The sequence below is a fragment of the Schistocerca piceifrons genome, chromosome 2, assembly GCF_021461385.2.
Source record: "Schistocerca piceifrons isolate TAMUIC-IGC-003096 chromosome 2, iqSchPice1.1, whole genome shotgun sequence".
Lineage (NCBI taxonomy): Eukaryota > Metazoa > Arthropoda > Insecta > Orthoptera > Acrididae > Schistocerca > Schistocerca piceifrons.
This window is the reverse complement of record NC_060139.1, coordinates 492,554,597-492,570,993: the sequence shown is the minus strand read 5'-3', so window position 1 is coordinate 492,570,993 and position 16,397 is coordinate 492,554,597. Positions and strand designations below refer to the sequence as shown.

Here is a 16,397-nt window from a genome sequence, read left to right as displayed (position 1 = left end):
TTCCCAATTTTTAATAACCTGAAAACTACTAATACTTTCTTAAAAATGAATCTGCACAGGTCCACATGGTCAGCTCAAGGTAAAAGGTCATTAATTGATTATAGAATAGTAAACAAAAAAAGAAGAACATCATGAAACGATACAGGAGTGTATCGAGGTGGCAACGTCTGTTTACTGTTATAATTAATGGGGATTATAAAATGAAAGCGATTAAGAATATGGAATGAACAATTAGGAAAAGTAATAAAAAAGGAAAAGGAAGCTTATCTAACATAATCTAAAAAGAGCAACTGCTAAACGAGAATGTAGAAAAGCATACAGGATAAGTTTGGACATATATAAGTAACCTAGAAAATGACTTTTGTGGAGAACAAGCAATTGCCTATAAAGCAATCAAACTTTAAAACAGAAAGATACATTAAACATTAACACAATCGGCGAAAAACAATGTGTACAACATTATAAAAGGTTGTACCATGACCAAAACTTATTGGAACAAGCAGAAATGTGCAAAGCTGGGAAAGAGGTAGAGGTGATAACATTATCAGCATTAGAAAAAGCTTTAAAAACGACGAGGAATAGAAAGACAGTGGGTATAGATGGTATTAACAGCGAATTATTAACCATACAGGATACGGTAGCCGATGCGCAGTGGCCAATTTTCGTCCACAACATTGAGCGAGTTCATTCGTGTGTTTGGAAGGGGAGACTGACAATGTTTGACCCCTTTCGACCAGTCGGCGATAACAGAATGGAGCAGCACGCCTTACTGTCTTTCTCAAAGGATTTTACAGAAACTGTTTCGTAAAAAATTTCCTTTCTGCGTTACTTATAGCCTTATATGTCAGTTTCATTATGATGTGCCCATCATTTAGTTAGTGGTCATGGTTATTGTAATATTTGCATCGAAGTGAGACACCGAGAGAAATTCGAAAAAATTTGCAATGAAAAATAAAGGTTGCTATAATTTTGGGTTTGATATATGTTGCTGTGTATGAAATTTAGCTAACATATTAAATTTTTCTTTAGACTTGGGAAGAATTCTGTATCTGTCCCCAATCTCGAGAAAAATGATCCGATGTAACACATTTATTTGCGATCGCGTGCGACAACGATAAACGGTTTGAGATATCGAAATTAAATTTTGGCAAATGACAGCATGCAAAGAGGGAAGTATTTTTCTGTATGGCTATTATGCAAAACTTCATTATTTATCATGTTATTCCACTATCTACGGAGTTTTTCGATGCAACACTGTAATTTTAAGGGCCATCGATACTTGGTGAAAAGAGCAGTGCTATGGGCTTTGGAACAATGTGGGCGAAGACATCATATGTTTATTTTTGTACCGAGGATGCGCTTTCTCGTGAACTAGTGACCTTACTTTACAGCAGGTCCTCACTTAATAAACGACTGTTGCAGAACCCTCTCGCAATTCAGTCTGCACAACATGTTAGTGACACTATGTAAACTCTACAATGCTGCGGCGAAAAGAAGCCAATTTTAACGTGGTAACAAGAGAAATGTGTAGGATTTGTTCAAAATTCGTCACTGATGACGCTTCTCTGAAAGTTACAAACGATTAACAAGTAAGGCGATAATAAATCGCTGCTTTTGTTGCATTTTCGGCGGAGTTCTTTTCAGATGCTAACCAAAGACGAGGTGATACACCTTTCTGAATGGCCACTATGCAAGTGGTCGCATGGAGGGGCTCCACTTAACGTTTACAAAAATTAGAGCGTAGACTTTAGTTTAGAGTGGCACTTCTCCTCCAGCGCTCGGCATTTCCCCTACAGTGCCTGTCCGTAACCCCTTGCACTTCCTCTCTCCCCACGCATCCCCTGCCGACTGCGCATCTTTCAGCCACGTTATTCTGTTTGGACTTTACTCAGTTGTTAAGAAAGAGATCGAAAATACTCCAATAATTACAGGGAAATAAGGGGTTTACTAGTTGGATGTAAAGGATATACAAAAATTTTAAATCTAAGGTTAATATCAACAGCTGAAACAATATCAACATAGTGGGTTTAGAGTTGGATGAACAATAATGGTTAATATACTCAGTTCGTAGTTATTGAGAAATAAAAGAAGCGAATTTAATAATGAGACATATTTATTTTATCGACTGCGTCAAGCCGTCTAACATTAAACGGGACAGAGCTGTGGTAATTGTTATGAGAAAATGTTCTCCATGATACCTGATAACCATAAAAAGTTTCTAAAAATGAATCTAATTTTGTAATAAAAACAGGGAACAAGATAAGGAAGAATAGCATTTAATTATGCAAGGAGTTGAATATGTTGTAGTCTTCCCCGAATTTTATCCAATTCAGATGTAAATGGAATGGTTCAAAAGGGGAATGAGGAAACAAACATTAAAGGACCATTATACAAAGATATTAACGACTGCCGATGGCCACAATATATTAGCCTCTTCACAAGAAGAATTGCAAATAAACAAATAAATAAATAAAATAAACAGGTCGTTTTCACTGGTGCTACCAGAAGCGGTGAAAACAAGTAGTAGTTGAAAGAAACAGTTCCGGCAACGAGGGAAGCAGCCGATGCTGGCTTCCCCTGACCGCTCCTCTCCCCTCGGCTGCCCTGATGCAGGGACATGAGACGCTTCATGCCATTCAACCACGTGCGAATCGTCAATTTATCGCGGACAAGCTGTGCGGTTTCTTTTGTCTTTCCCGGCGGCGTCAGTGGTTTTGCTTGGCTGCTTAGTTGTTCAAAGGCATCGGTGGTTTAACAGGCTGTTATTCCTCAATACTTTGTGCTAAAATCCTTGTGTGCATGTGTAGTGCGACGAAAAAAATTAGTGAAAGAAGGAGCCTTAGTGCTGAGTGAGTGGCACAAGAACTGCTTACAAAATCCCACATAAGGTAAAGTGCATTTAATATTTTATTTCTTGTCCAAGAACTTGATGATGTTTAATAAATATGCCGTTAGGTTCATAATTTGTGTTAGTTTAAGTTATTTCGAAATTCATGCTGCTCCCACACCACTAAAAAGATCTTGTAAACACAATTGGCCTTGCGTTTAATCATTTAATTCTATTCTTTGAAATTTGTTTTATGTGTACTTGTATGAACTGAAGGGTGCTACTTCTGAACATTCGGGCAAGCCAGAATGTTAATAAGTGGAGGTTATGTGTTCGGAGTTTGGGCGGCCGCACAGAAGGCTCGTCAAAGCCGCGACCCGGCAGCAACCACGTAGTGCCAGACGTTGGCCGGAGCAGGAGGGGTCCAGCCCGACCGCGTGGCTGGGAATTCCATGGTGACGCTGTGTCAGTGAAAGAGACTTGTATGGTGAGAGTGCCAAAGATGGCGGACTTTGTGAAACCATCATGGCAGACATTTCACAGTTCATATAGAAATTAATAGTACCCAGATGAATCATGATACCTCAAATGGAAACATGTACATTACTATTATTTCCACGTTGATTCTGATGGTGTAAAAAGATTTTCAATATCTTTATTAGTTAAAAGTATAGAATCTGATGTTAAATTATACAAGTAACACTCAGCAACGAATTCCCAAAATCTAAACGGTTCGTGTCTATAGAAAGCTATTAGTGTAAACCTAAATTGGTATAAATTACAGGCATGAAACTTGAATAGTACATGTTGGAGGTCAAAGTGGCCGATTACTATAGATCGCGTCAGGCCATAAATACTCCACAGTTACACGAAAAAACGGTAGCAGCATGCTTATAAATACATTTATACATCCATGTCTTGTTTTTATCCGATTCATGAAGAAATTGGTCAATTATTTACTGCGTTTTAGAAAGCACAGAGACGTTAGGCTACTGGCCTACTTTTGCTTGCTATTCCTTTGATATATGTCTATTTAATTTATTATGTATTTAATAATGTGTGTTAGAGTGTGTTTATGGTCCAGAAGTAGGAATATTTATTTAATTTAAAGTTATTTAAATGTAACTCCAGTCTTTCTCGCGTTGGCTGGGAGACATGGAGGGAGCGCTCTAGCCAATCACAGCGCTCGTCAATGGTGAGACTGTATGGAAGTGGGGGAAGAGGATCGTTTTCGGAGAGAACACGGGGTAGTTCTGGGCACTGCGATGGGGAGTACGGTACAGGGCACGGGGAGTGCTGGACGCGACGGCGTGACGGACGCGCAGTCGGCGGAAAGACTTGGGCAGTGGAGCAGTTTGCGCTTGGTCGCGGAGGATAGAAATATTTCGCAGTTCCGACCTGTGCTAGTGTGTGATTTCCGTGGCTTCTGCAGTGAAGTCGTAGTACGCATTCAGAAATGAATATCTCGCGAGCTATGTTGTTGCTCAAAACTAATTACGTGAAGTAGGAATCTACTGTTTCCCTGCTATTCAACTTTTATTTTATTCAATTGCTGGACCATAGACACGAATAAGTGTTTTGCAGAAATATACCGCATTCTCAAAAGTATTTCAACTATAGTACTCATCATTTAAAGTCGTTAAGAAAGTACCTGCAGATTTTATATAACTGCAATCTTTCTTTTACAAGTTTGTATATTACTTTCATAATTCGCAATTGCCGAGTGACAGAAATCCTCTACCAATATATTCATGTGTGTTTTCTTATCGTATACTGTAGACTCAGCAGTATTTGGCCTGTAATGCGACATCTACGTATCCCACCCCCTAGACAACTAAAACAGCGAAAACTTTTAATATTGCAACTCTGAAGCGGAGGGTACGTAGTTTAGGGCCACCAACCTCATCACATTCATGTTCTATTTGAAAGCCCGCATCATTCACTTGAATAAGTTGAACATGATTTGAAAGGTTCTAGGAACAGTCATTTCGAAGGCGCAGCAAGTATATTCAGATTCGAAGATAAAGTTTGTACCTTTATTTTCAAACTTCAGTTACGAACAGGTAAAACTGGCGATAACATTTACTCGGTGTTCGCAATATTAAAAGTACTAATTCATGATAAAAATTATCGCGCTATTAGGGCGAACATACAGAAAAAGACTCTTCTATAAATGTTTGCTCGTATGCAAATATCAGCAGACGAATTCAATCATTACTTGACAGAATATATCAAAACAGAAGCTCAAGTTGACGAAAAACTATTTCGCAACCACAGCACCAATGCTGGAGAAGCTGCAGAAGAAGCAAGGAAGAGGTCATTGTATTCCGAAATGACAGAAACTGCAATGGCGTACTCGAATCTATTCTCTTAATCAATTCTGGTGAAACAAAACAATTTCATTCATAAAATTCGACAAACCGTCTTACTCTATCTTATGGTTTTCTACGTGCTGGTAATTAAAGAACAAGTCCAGGAACAGACTGAAAGTAAGTGAAGATATGCATGTAGCTTTGAGTGATATTATCAGCGTCTGCATTACCGAACTTATACAGAAAATGCACGCTCAAATATCACACAGATGCAGGTCGAACGTAATTTCTGCTAAAAATGTTGGGCTTACTGATATAATAGTACTGTTAATGCCCGTCATTTTTTTACTTTAACAAATATTTTCAAAGCTTTGATTAAAGTTTATTTTTAAACTAAGTGCTTATCTTCTTGAACTTTGTGGTCCTTGTTAACAAGAAAAGTGTCGAAATGGTCGATGGTTAAAAAAGGTCTGGAAACCCTTTACATGCCCTTACTTGCATCTGCATCTCATTGGGAATGCGAAATTACGACGGACGCAGGTAAGGGGATGTAAGCAACAGATTAACATGGGCGGAGAGCGTCTTCTTAGCCAATCGAAGTCTACGAGTATCATTCATAGGCGTTAATGTCAGAATGGACATCTGGAACACAATATTGTAGCCGAGCTAATCAATGACTGTCGGAAAACGGGAATAGAAAAGAGTAGAAGTGTTTGACATGTAGTGTTGCAGAAAGATGCTGAAAATCTTATTTGAATGATTATAAATGAGGAGGTACTTCACAGAACTGACGAGGAAAGATATGTGTAGAGAACACTGATTAGAAGGGACAGGGTGATGGGTAACGTGTAAGATATCATGTGGATACCTCCATAGTTCTTGAAAGAGCCGCAGATGTCAAAAGGCTGCAGGGGGAGCCAGAGATTGTAATATATACAACAAGTAATTAACGACGTTACGTCTGCTACTCTGGGATGTAAGAGTTGACACAGTAGAGGCTATCTTGTCGGGATGCATCAAAGTACAAGGAACGTGCAATAAGTAACGTAACACTTTTTTTTCTCTGCCAGTTTCGGTTACAAAACGACGGAATTTATTGTGGAATGTCGTCGAATATTCCCGCCTAAGCCCCTATAGTTTCATGAAGTTCAGCAATGCGTAGCCTTGAAAATGGTGTTTGTAACGGAGGTGCTTTCCGATCAGAGAGGTGTCGTTGAGCTTCTTCTGGCGGAAAACCAGAGCATCGCATATAATCACAGGCACTTGCAGAACGTCTCCGGAGATCTGGCAGTGAACAAAAGCGCGGTGAGTCTTTAGGCAAGGCGTCTGCGATCATCGGAACAAGTTCGCGCGAATCTGCCCAATGTCTCGTTTGCCGGTGCGTCGCGCACAGCTATGACTCCTGGAATGTTGAAAGGTGCGGACACTCGCATTAGAAATGATCGGCAGATTACAAACATTTCCCTGCACAGCTAGACGTCTCTGTTGGTAGAGTTGAGACACTCGTCCACCAGTTGGGGTACACAAAGATGTCTGCCTGTTGGGTTTCTCTCCGCAAGGAAGAAGACCAAAAAGAGAAACGAACCACCATGTGTGCAAAATTGGTTGTGCGTTAACAGGCTGATCGCGAATTTTTTGTCGAACATCGTCAAAGGTGATGAAACATAGGCTCCTCATCTCGAATCGGAAACAGAACAGAACACTTAGTGGCGCCACACCACCTCTCCTACGAAGAAAAGTCCAAAACCGCACCCTCAGCAGGTAAATTCAAGGCCATGGTCTTCTGGGGCTTTGAAGTGGTTATTCCGTTTGATGGTGGAACTGAAAATTCTGATATGTAACGTCCCACACTTAGGAAAATCAAGAAACAAGGTTAACGCGTTCGTTGTTACAAAAATACAAACGAACTTCTCCTTTTCCATGACAATTCAAAGCCTCTAACAAATCTTCACGCTAAATAGTACCTCACATGACTGCATTGGACTGTTTTTCCTGATCCAACCTACGGCCCATTTCTCGCACCTTCCGACTTCAATCTGTTTGGCTCGACGAAGGATGCCCCCTTGGGAAGTAATACGTGGATGATAGGGTACTGATGCAGCAGACGGCGTTGGCTCAACATTTACAAAAGTAGAATGGAACCATGTGGGCATACAGGCCTATCTAGTAATGTAGCGTAAAGCCGCCACATTGAACGGCGATTATGTTGAAAAACTTGGGTTTTGTAGCCAAAAGAGTGGGGAATATCATGCTGCTCTGGAAGCCTGAATAAAACCAACCTGCTTTCAGAAAAAAAGATGTTTTGCCTTACTCACCGAAAGCCCCTCGCAATCAGAAGGCTGATGCTCCCATCTCCTTAAGAAAATAACAGCTACACTACTGGCCATTAAAATTGCTACACCACGAAGATGACGTGCTACAGACGCGAAATTTAACCGACAGGTAGAAGATGCTGTGATATGCAAATGAATAGCTTTTCAGAGCGTTCACATAAGGTTGGCGCCGCTAGCGACACCTACAACGTGCTGACATGAGGAAAGTTTCAAACCGATTTCTCATACACAAACAGCAGTTGACCGGCGTTGCCTGATGAAACGTTGTTGTGATGCCTCATGTGAGGAGGAGAAATGCATATCATCACGTTTCCGACTTTGATAAAGGTCGGATTGTAGCCTATCGCGATTGTGGTTTATCGTATCATGACATTGCTGCTCGCGTTGGTCGAGATCCAATGACTGTTAGCAGAATATGAAATCGGTGGGTTCAGGAGGGTGATACGGAACGCCGTGCTGGATCCCAACGGCCTCGTATCACTAGCAGTCGAGATGACAGTCATCTTATCCGCATGGCTGTAACGGATCGTGCAGCCACGTCTCGATTCCTGAGTCAACGGATGAGGACGTTTGCAAGGCAACAACCATCTGCACGAACAGTTCGACGACGTTTGCAGCAGCATGGACTATCAGCTCGGAGACCGTGGCTGCGGTTACCCTTGACGCTGCATCACAGACAGGAGCGCCTGCGATGATGTACTCAACGACGAACATGGGTGCACGAATGGCAAAACATCATTGTTTCGGATGAATCCAGGTTCTGTTTACAGCGTCATGATTGTTGCATCCGTGTTTGTCGACATCTCGGTGAACGCACATTGGAAGCGTGTATTCGCCATCGCCAAACTGGCGTATCACCCGGCGTAATGGTATGGGGTGCCATTGGTTACACGTCTTGGTCATCTCTTGTTCGCATTGACGGCACTTTGAACAGTGGACGTTACATTTCAGATGTGTTACGACCCGTGGCTCTACCATTCATTCGATCCCTGCGAAACCCTCAATTTCAGCAGGATAATACACGATCGCATGTTTCAAGTCCTGTACGGGCCTTTCTGGATACAGAAAATGTTCGACTGCTGCCCTGGCCAGCACATTCTCCAGCTCTCTCACCAATTGAAAACGTCTGGTCAATGGTGGCCGAGCAACTGGCTCGTCACAATACGAACTGTGGTATCGTGTTGATGCTGCATGGGCAGCTGTACCTGTACACGCCATCCAAGCTCTGTTTGACTCAATGCCCAGGCGTATCAAGGCCGTTATTACCGCCAGAGGTGGTTGTTCTGGGTACTGATTTCTCAGGATCTATGCACCCAAATTGCGTGAAAATGTAATCACGAGTCAGTTCTAGTATAATATATTTGTCCAATGAATACCCATTTATCATCTGCATTTCTTCTTGGTGTAGCAATTTTAATGGCCAGTAGTGTATTAAGTGGTTTCTAGTTTATCGTCAGATATACCATTTGGTGCTTGGTGCATCAAATGTAAACAGAGACGGTTGGCAACTCCATTTGTCTCTTCTGTCTCTCTTCCTGTCCTGATTTTAAAACGACAGACGTCTGCTATGCAAGCAACCCGATCGCAGGAACGCTGGTTTGAAAATACATTTTTTTCTGAGTTTTTTTCCTAACTAGGAGAGTCTTTGCGCCGTTTAAAAAAGTCCATTCGATCAGTCAGCAAGCGAGCAAAGAACATGCTAAAAGCGAGCTGAGACGTGTAGCTGGACACGTTACGTACCTGGAGGAAGCGGATGAGCTTGCAGGCCGCGTTGCCGGCATTCCAGGCGACGGTCATGCGCCACACGATGTCGGTCAGCACGCTGATCAGCCCCACCGACAGATCTGCACACCAGACACGGCACACGCGTCAGCAGGGCGCGCCACACACCAACACAAAATTGCACAATAGACTGCATGCTGCGAACACTGCAGTGTGGCAGTACGGCCGCGAGCCTAAACGAAAATTTGGACCTCTGAAGCGCACATTGAGCACGATACCGAAAAAATGGCAGTAAACGAAAAAAAATGGGGAGTTAATCAGCTTCATTTCAAAGCTTGGCTAGAGTAATGTTGGGACTATTGAATTCCACTCTTAGAGGCGGCCAGCTATTTCTTCCGATGTTATTGTTTAGCGAAATCAAACAGAAATTTTTATAAATTGAAGCTATTCAAATGGTTCAAATGGCTCTGAGCACTATGGGACTTAACAGCTGTGGTCATCAGTCCCCTAGAACTTAGAACTACTTAAACCTAACTAACCTAAGCACATCACACACATCCATGCCCGAGGCAGGATTCGAACCTGCGACCGTAGCAGCCACACGGTTCCGGACTGCGCGCCTAGAACCGCGAGACCACCGCGGCCGGCTGAAGCTATTCAAGAGGGCATGTACTTAATTACGAACAGTTATTTCATTATTTAGCCATTCACTAACAACTGGTTTTGGTTAACTAACGTCTTACTGGAATGCAAGGAAAGAAACAAAATGCGAACGAAAAGAAGATACCTCTTCTGTAGATTCCACGTCTTTCCACCTTGTTTTTCATAGCATCATTAAGCATCTATCTTTATCTTCGCGAATCAGCCTAGAAGTCCAGCTACTAGCAGCAATTCCGGTTTTAAGTCATTTTTAAGCGAGAGTTACAAAATGCCGTTATTACCAACGAGGAAATGGAATTGAAAATTTTACGGAAATACGTATACACCTATAATCATACAATTGATATTTCTACAACATTGCTAATAATCTATTACAAAATAAAAATTACTAAATATAAAAATGTATGTTACAGATATTAAAAACATAAAAATTTATTCTTAAGAAAATAATTATATAATTTCATATCCAGGACTTTTCCCTCCATACATTTAAGTTTGTTAAATTGTATATTACCATTACGTATTTCTTCTTTGCTGAAACCATCTCAGAGGAAAGTGAAAACTTTGTTGTCTGAAACTGTTGCCCTCTTGGTAGCTGCTGCTAAGAATTATTAGGAATCACACGCTATGACGAACAGTGTACAAATGAAAATGAGAAAGAACATGAAGAAGGAAATAAAGATGATGAACAAGAAGCACAAAAAGATGATTTTATAAAAATTCTATTTTCGTTACTAATAGATATTTTCTATAACAAAGACTGTAGTAGAGGCAATTTTGTAAGAATATTTAACATTAAAATTATAAAAGTTCATCGAAAACATTTTTTATCCACTTCATTAATTTTTTTCAGATTATTTTCCCCATACTGGATCCGCCACTTTCAATTTGTCACTTTTGATAGTAAAAATAGTTATCCGAATGGTGTGAGACCCCCAGGTTTCCAGGATTCTGGCTCACTGTGCGAAGGGGGGAGGGGTGTAAAGAAAAAACCGCCATCTCACTCTCGCAGAGCAGGGAGCTTTCACCCTAGATCCGTATTTTGCGAAAGCAGAACTGACACTCAGTTCAAAATAAAAAAAGGTAAGTTACGCATAGCACAAAGCAGAGTGGTTAAACAGAGTATTCGGTAATGGCTACCGGAGCTGACTGTTGAGGTTTATAATGCCGTAAATGATATGGTACCGGTCCGACATCTACAGGTTCCTTACGCAATCATAGTAAAAAACACGCCTACCTTCTTCAAAATACCTTGTTAAAATGCCGGCACCATAAAATTGCAGGACAACAAAGCTGCATTCACAGCTTCTACATCTCGTTACATTGAATCAAATACCTTCTAAATGTTTGTCCGGTTCGTTGAAAAGTCTTCTCGGGCAGCGAAGCTAGTAAATCGCTCATTGACGGTATCTGACATCGGTACATACAAGTTTCAGATTACAATACCGTGTCATTTTTGGTACTGTACACTCACGTTCTTCTCGTCCTTGGTCGTTGTCTTCAGCAAACGGTACAGAATTTGTGGATCCACATTGAAGCAAAACAGTTTGTTGTATCTTACTTTCATCGACGCTTCGCATTCATAGTAGGTTTTTTAATTCTGAAAACGACATGAAATGCAGAATGAGGTAGAGTCAAACTGATTTAAATTTCGATTTTACTTGTTACTGATTAAATGCTGAAGTATTTCAGTATATTTCCCTTCACAATATTCTAATCGTTACAAAGTGCATTTCATAACAAGAATTTACATCTGCAGCATGTTCGCTTGTTTCAACTGTGAAATTTCAAATTTACGAATTTACCGCACAAATAAGACAAATAACCAAAGATTAAGCGAAATAAATGTGTTAGGTAATTAGTTTTCAACTCAGTCAACTACAGAAACGTGATGAACAAAGTTAACCGTTAGCGTGTTCCATCCGCAATGCAATGGTAATCAATTATTCGAAAATTATACCGGTGTGTTATTTATATGTGAGTTACTAGAAGCATTAATATGGCTAGGATGTACTTTCTTTCGATGTTCTGTTGTGTGGTTTCTATCAAGGTTCCCGATATAGGGCCCAATGGTAAAATTTTGTGGTACGACTGCCCTCTGTCAAATCTCGAAGTTTTTCAATATCTTGTTAAAAATTAACGCTAACCTCACTCAGTAATGAGAAATAACTGAATCATTTTGTAGCAGTTTCATTTATTGAAAACACAACTTTCAACCTCTCACGCGTTGCTGAGAACACTTGAGGAATGATACGAGAGATGTTAACAGTGATGGACAAATTTGTCGTAGCAGCAGTGCAGATTAGCTTGCGAAACGTATTTCATTAGACATTATTTTTAGGAGTGTCGTAAAAGCTGATTAGCAATATGACACAATTACTTTCCTGTGATGCTAAATGGAGATCTTAACGGCAGCACTACGTCGATAGAACACCAGAACTGGAATTTCAATTCCGCACAGCCCTCTAGCGGTACTCCCACTTCCCTTAGAAACTCTTTCTCCGCAGGAATCAAATTATTGAGAGACATAGAGTGGCGACCCTTCGTCAGGATTTCTTGGAACGTGGTATCTTCCAATCCACTATTCTTGGCGCACTAAGGGCAACTTCTTTAATACAAGAAAGTGTCATTCCACTTTCACGAGGATCCTTTCATTTTCCGGTAAGAGATTCATAACGTAATCTCTGACATTCTGTTTCTCTGTCGGTCAGATCAAATACTTTATATTCGTATAATTATATGACGAGACACTCATTACGAACCAGTTTCCGTAATTGAGTTCGGTAAAGTAGCACTCGAAATAATGGTGGTCGGTTCGAATTTTAGTTGTGTCAATTACTTTCTACTTCAGTATTTTGGCAACAAGAGGTGGAATGTTGAGAAAATTCGTTATCATTGAATTTGCACCAAATCCCTGGCCGTATCTCATGGAGTGAGGGTGTGTGAAACTGTTGGTGGTCATCTATCCGTCAGTAGGGGACGCTGTGTTGGGTGGCTGAGTTGGTGCACTATTCGAGAAGAGTAGACTACGCATCGACTCCGGCTTTCAGCCTCTCTCTTCTCTCATCATCATACAGCACGAACCTGATGCCACAGACATACATGTTCGAGTCACATTAATGTGACCGTCTGTCAAAAACTTGAGTAACCATCTTTTGCTGAATGAGAGTCATTGAGTTTCTGGAAGGTACCGGCAGGAATGAGGAGTCACGCCGATTCCGGTGCCGTGGTCAGCTCCGCTAGGTTTCTCGCTTGAGGATCCGTGATGTGAACAGCGTGATAGAGGTGGTTCCACAGATTCTTGATTTGGTTCAAATCCGGGGAATTTGATGGCCATGGGAGTTCAGTAAACTCATCCTGGTACTCTTCGAAACACGTACGAATATTATGAGCTGTGTCACAATGCGTTGTTCAGCTGGTAGATGCCATCGTCCTAAGGAAAAAAACAGAATTGCATGCAGTGGTGGACGTAGCCCCCATGGGTGGGTACGTACATGTGTTGATCCGTTGTGCCTTCCACAATGGTGAGATCACCAGAGAACGCCAAGAAAACATTCCCCAGACCATAACGCTGCCTCCTCTTGCCCCAAGAAAACATTCCCCAGACCATAACGCTGCCTCCTCTTGCCCATGTGACGATTGTTGCAAGGCCCTACCACCACTGACCATCTGTCTGATGGGGCATAGATGATAATTCCTCAGAAAAGGTCACCTGTCAGCTCTCAGTGGACGTCCAGTCAAGGATCTGGTATTTTAATTCCAGCCTTCGTCACCGGTGAACTACAGTCAGACACCTGCTATGGAGTCAATTATTCAAAAACAGTCTTAATCGCATTTATTATTATTATACCACCAACCGCTTTCAACCCGACGTAGGGGTCATCTTCTGGGCGTTTACACTGTGAAATTATAAGTATCCGTCAGAAATATCCCATTATACAACAGCTAAAATTACGTAAATTTACAATATGTTACGCATTGATCGACTGCTGGTGGCGTCACTCCTGTCTACATAACGGCAGGAAACTATGCGAGACTAGCCCTTCGTATGGGCTTAAACTGCGTGCTGGAATCACGTGAATAGACGGCAACACCCCCAGCGGCGATCAACGGCATTTAATACAGTTTATTATATGTAATTACTAGTCACCTTGGTTTAACATAAATTTAATTGGTAGTAAATAACAGAAAATAGAACCATTCCATTTAAAAAGAGTTACAATTATAGTGTTAATTATAAAATAATAACAAATGTTCCGTAGTCAAATCGTAAAATTCGTAAAAGTATATTATATTATGTGCCATAATATAAAGTAAAACAATTTGTGACACACAAAAACAGGTGTCGTCTTGTATTATAATATATCTATTCGTACATTTACGTAGAAAACATTGGGCCAATTTACTAAAACAGCTAATATGGAAGGACTACAACGCCCTCTACTCCTTGTGGTGAGGACGCCGTTGCCATGGATTATAAAGCGTATATCTGGCACCCTCTAGTCTGTGTAGCTAGGTCGCCGTCGTCATGGTAGCAGCTAGTGTGTTCGTATGGTGTTATCTTTGCCCTGGCCACGGCGTCCGTTGCCGTGGTAGCGGTATCTCATGGCTCTTTATCCACAGAGAAGTTGTCACTTATTTGAGGTTATGGAAATATCGACAATCAAGGATAACCTAAAAAGTCTAAAGGTAGCATAAAAGTTTACGACACGTTTGTAGTGCTCATTGTAGTCCTTCCATATTAGCTGTTTTAGTAAATTGACCCAATGTTTTCTACGTAAATGTACGAATAGATGTAATACAAGACGACACCTGTTTTTGTGTGTCACAAATTGTTTTACTTTATATTACGGCTCGTAATGTAATATACTTCTAAGAATTTTACGAGTTGACTACGGAACATTTGCTATTATTTTATATTTAACACTATAATTGTAACTCTTTTTAAATGAAATGGTTCCGTTCTCTGTTATTTACTGTCACTTAAATTTATGTTAAACCAAGGTGACAAGTAATTACCTATAACAAACTGTATTAAATGCCGTTGATCGTCGCTGGGGGTGTTGCCGTCTATTCACGTGATCTCAGCACGCTATTTAAGCCCATACGAAGGGCTAGTCTCGCACAGTTTCCTGCCGTTATGTAGACAGGAGTGACACCACCAGCAGTCGACCAATGCGTAACATATTGTAAATTTACGTAATTTTAGCTGTTGTATAATGGGATCTTTCTGACGGATACTTATAATTTCACAGTGTAATCGCCCAGAAGATGACCCCTACGTCGGGTAGAAACCGGTTGGCGGTATAATAATGATAAATGCGGTTAAGACTGTTTTTGAATAATTGATTAATCATACTAATCGGTGCTTCGTCTCCACAACCATGTTGTCCAAAAAACCTGCTATGGAGGACCGTACGCAGTGACGTTCGTTGAATGGTCGCTGATGAGACATTGTCGGTAGCCTCTTGGTTCACTTGAGTGGTCAGTTGTTCAACAGCTGCACATCTATTCGCCAGCACACATCTTCGTCGTTCAGCCCTGTCATCTATGGCCCGTGGTGCACCACAGTTGCTGCGGCCCCAAATTTGGATAGCGTCATTTTGCCGTGCACGGTACACATTGACCTGGAGTCACAAGAACAGCTTACAAACCAAGCCGTCACAGAAATACTTCCATCATTGGCCCTTTTGGACGTCAGATGGATCACTCTGTTTCCTCGGTACGACAACGACTGCACTACTTCCGCTTCCCACGAAACCCCTTATGTACCTTCCACTGCTAGTGCTGACACCTAACGTCTCCGAGTGGTTATTGCATGCTGAAGTCGAACATAGATGGTGGTTACATTAATGTGAATGCACCGTGTAAACCTACAGGCCCTCTTGACCGTTGTCATTGATAATAAAAACCTAGGCGTTAAGCCGTGTCATTTTTCTTTCAAACGTTACAGTGCTCAGCCATCCAGGGACGCCAGTGGACTGCTGAAGAAGATCTCAGTAGAGGGATCGAAACGTCAGGGAGTGAAGTAGTTTGATGACGAACATGACGCGACCTAACGGCTCAGAATAGTTTATCATAATTATAGCACATATTCATTACAGTCACACAAATACACTTAACTCAACTCCAACATAACGCAAGGAAAGGGCCTATTGATTACAGAGGAAGAATATCCTTTCCTATTACATGGATGAAGTATCCTTCGCGATCTTCCAGCTAACAATGACGTATGACTCTTTCTTTCTTGCTTGCTTCACTTTTTATGAGAAGACAGAAAATTAAAATTATAAATTATGTTCTTGTATGATCTAGAGAAATTCGTTCCCACTGAAAAAAAGAGAAGTGAATTAAATTCGACGTTAATTTATTTGTTCGTAGTACTATACTCAGGTGAGTGGTCGCTTCATTCGCACGCCATCATAAATGGGGACACCAAAGCAGATGAGAGGTGAATCACTGATTTCTGAGGGTTTAGCGAGAGGATAAATTCATCACGCATGCCTGTCGCGAACAGCAAGCGCTGCCTGTCACGTTCAGAGC

At 41.2% G+C, this 16,397-nt stretch overlaps 1 protein-coding gene across 1 annotated transcript in view; it reads right to left on the bottom strand.

The window, feature by feature from the left end:
- Positions 1 to 16,397, bottom strand: part of LOC124777022 (cardioacceleratory peptide receptor-like) — a 297,735-nt gene that overhangs the window by 137,007 nt on the left and 144,331 nt on the right. The window contains exon 2 of the mRNA XM_047252274.1: positions 9,213 to 9,316. Coding sequence (XP_047108230.1) covers positions 9,213 to 9,316 — 104 coding nt within the window. The remainder of the gene's footprint in view (positions 1 to 9,212; positions 9,317 to 16,397) is intronic.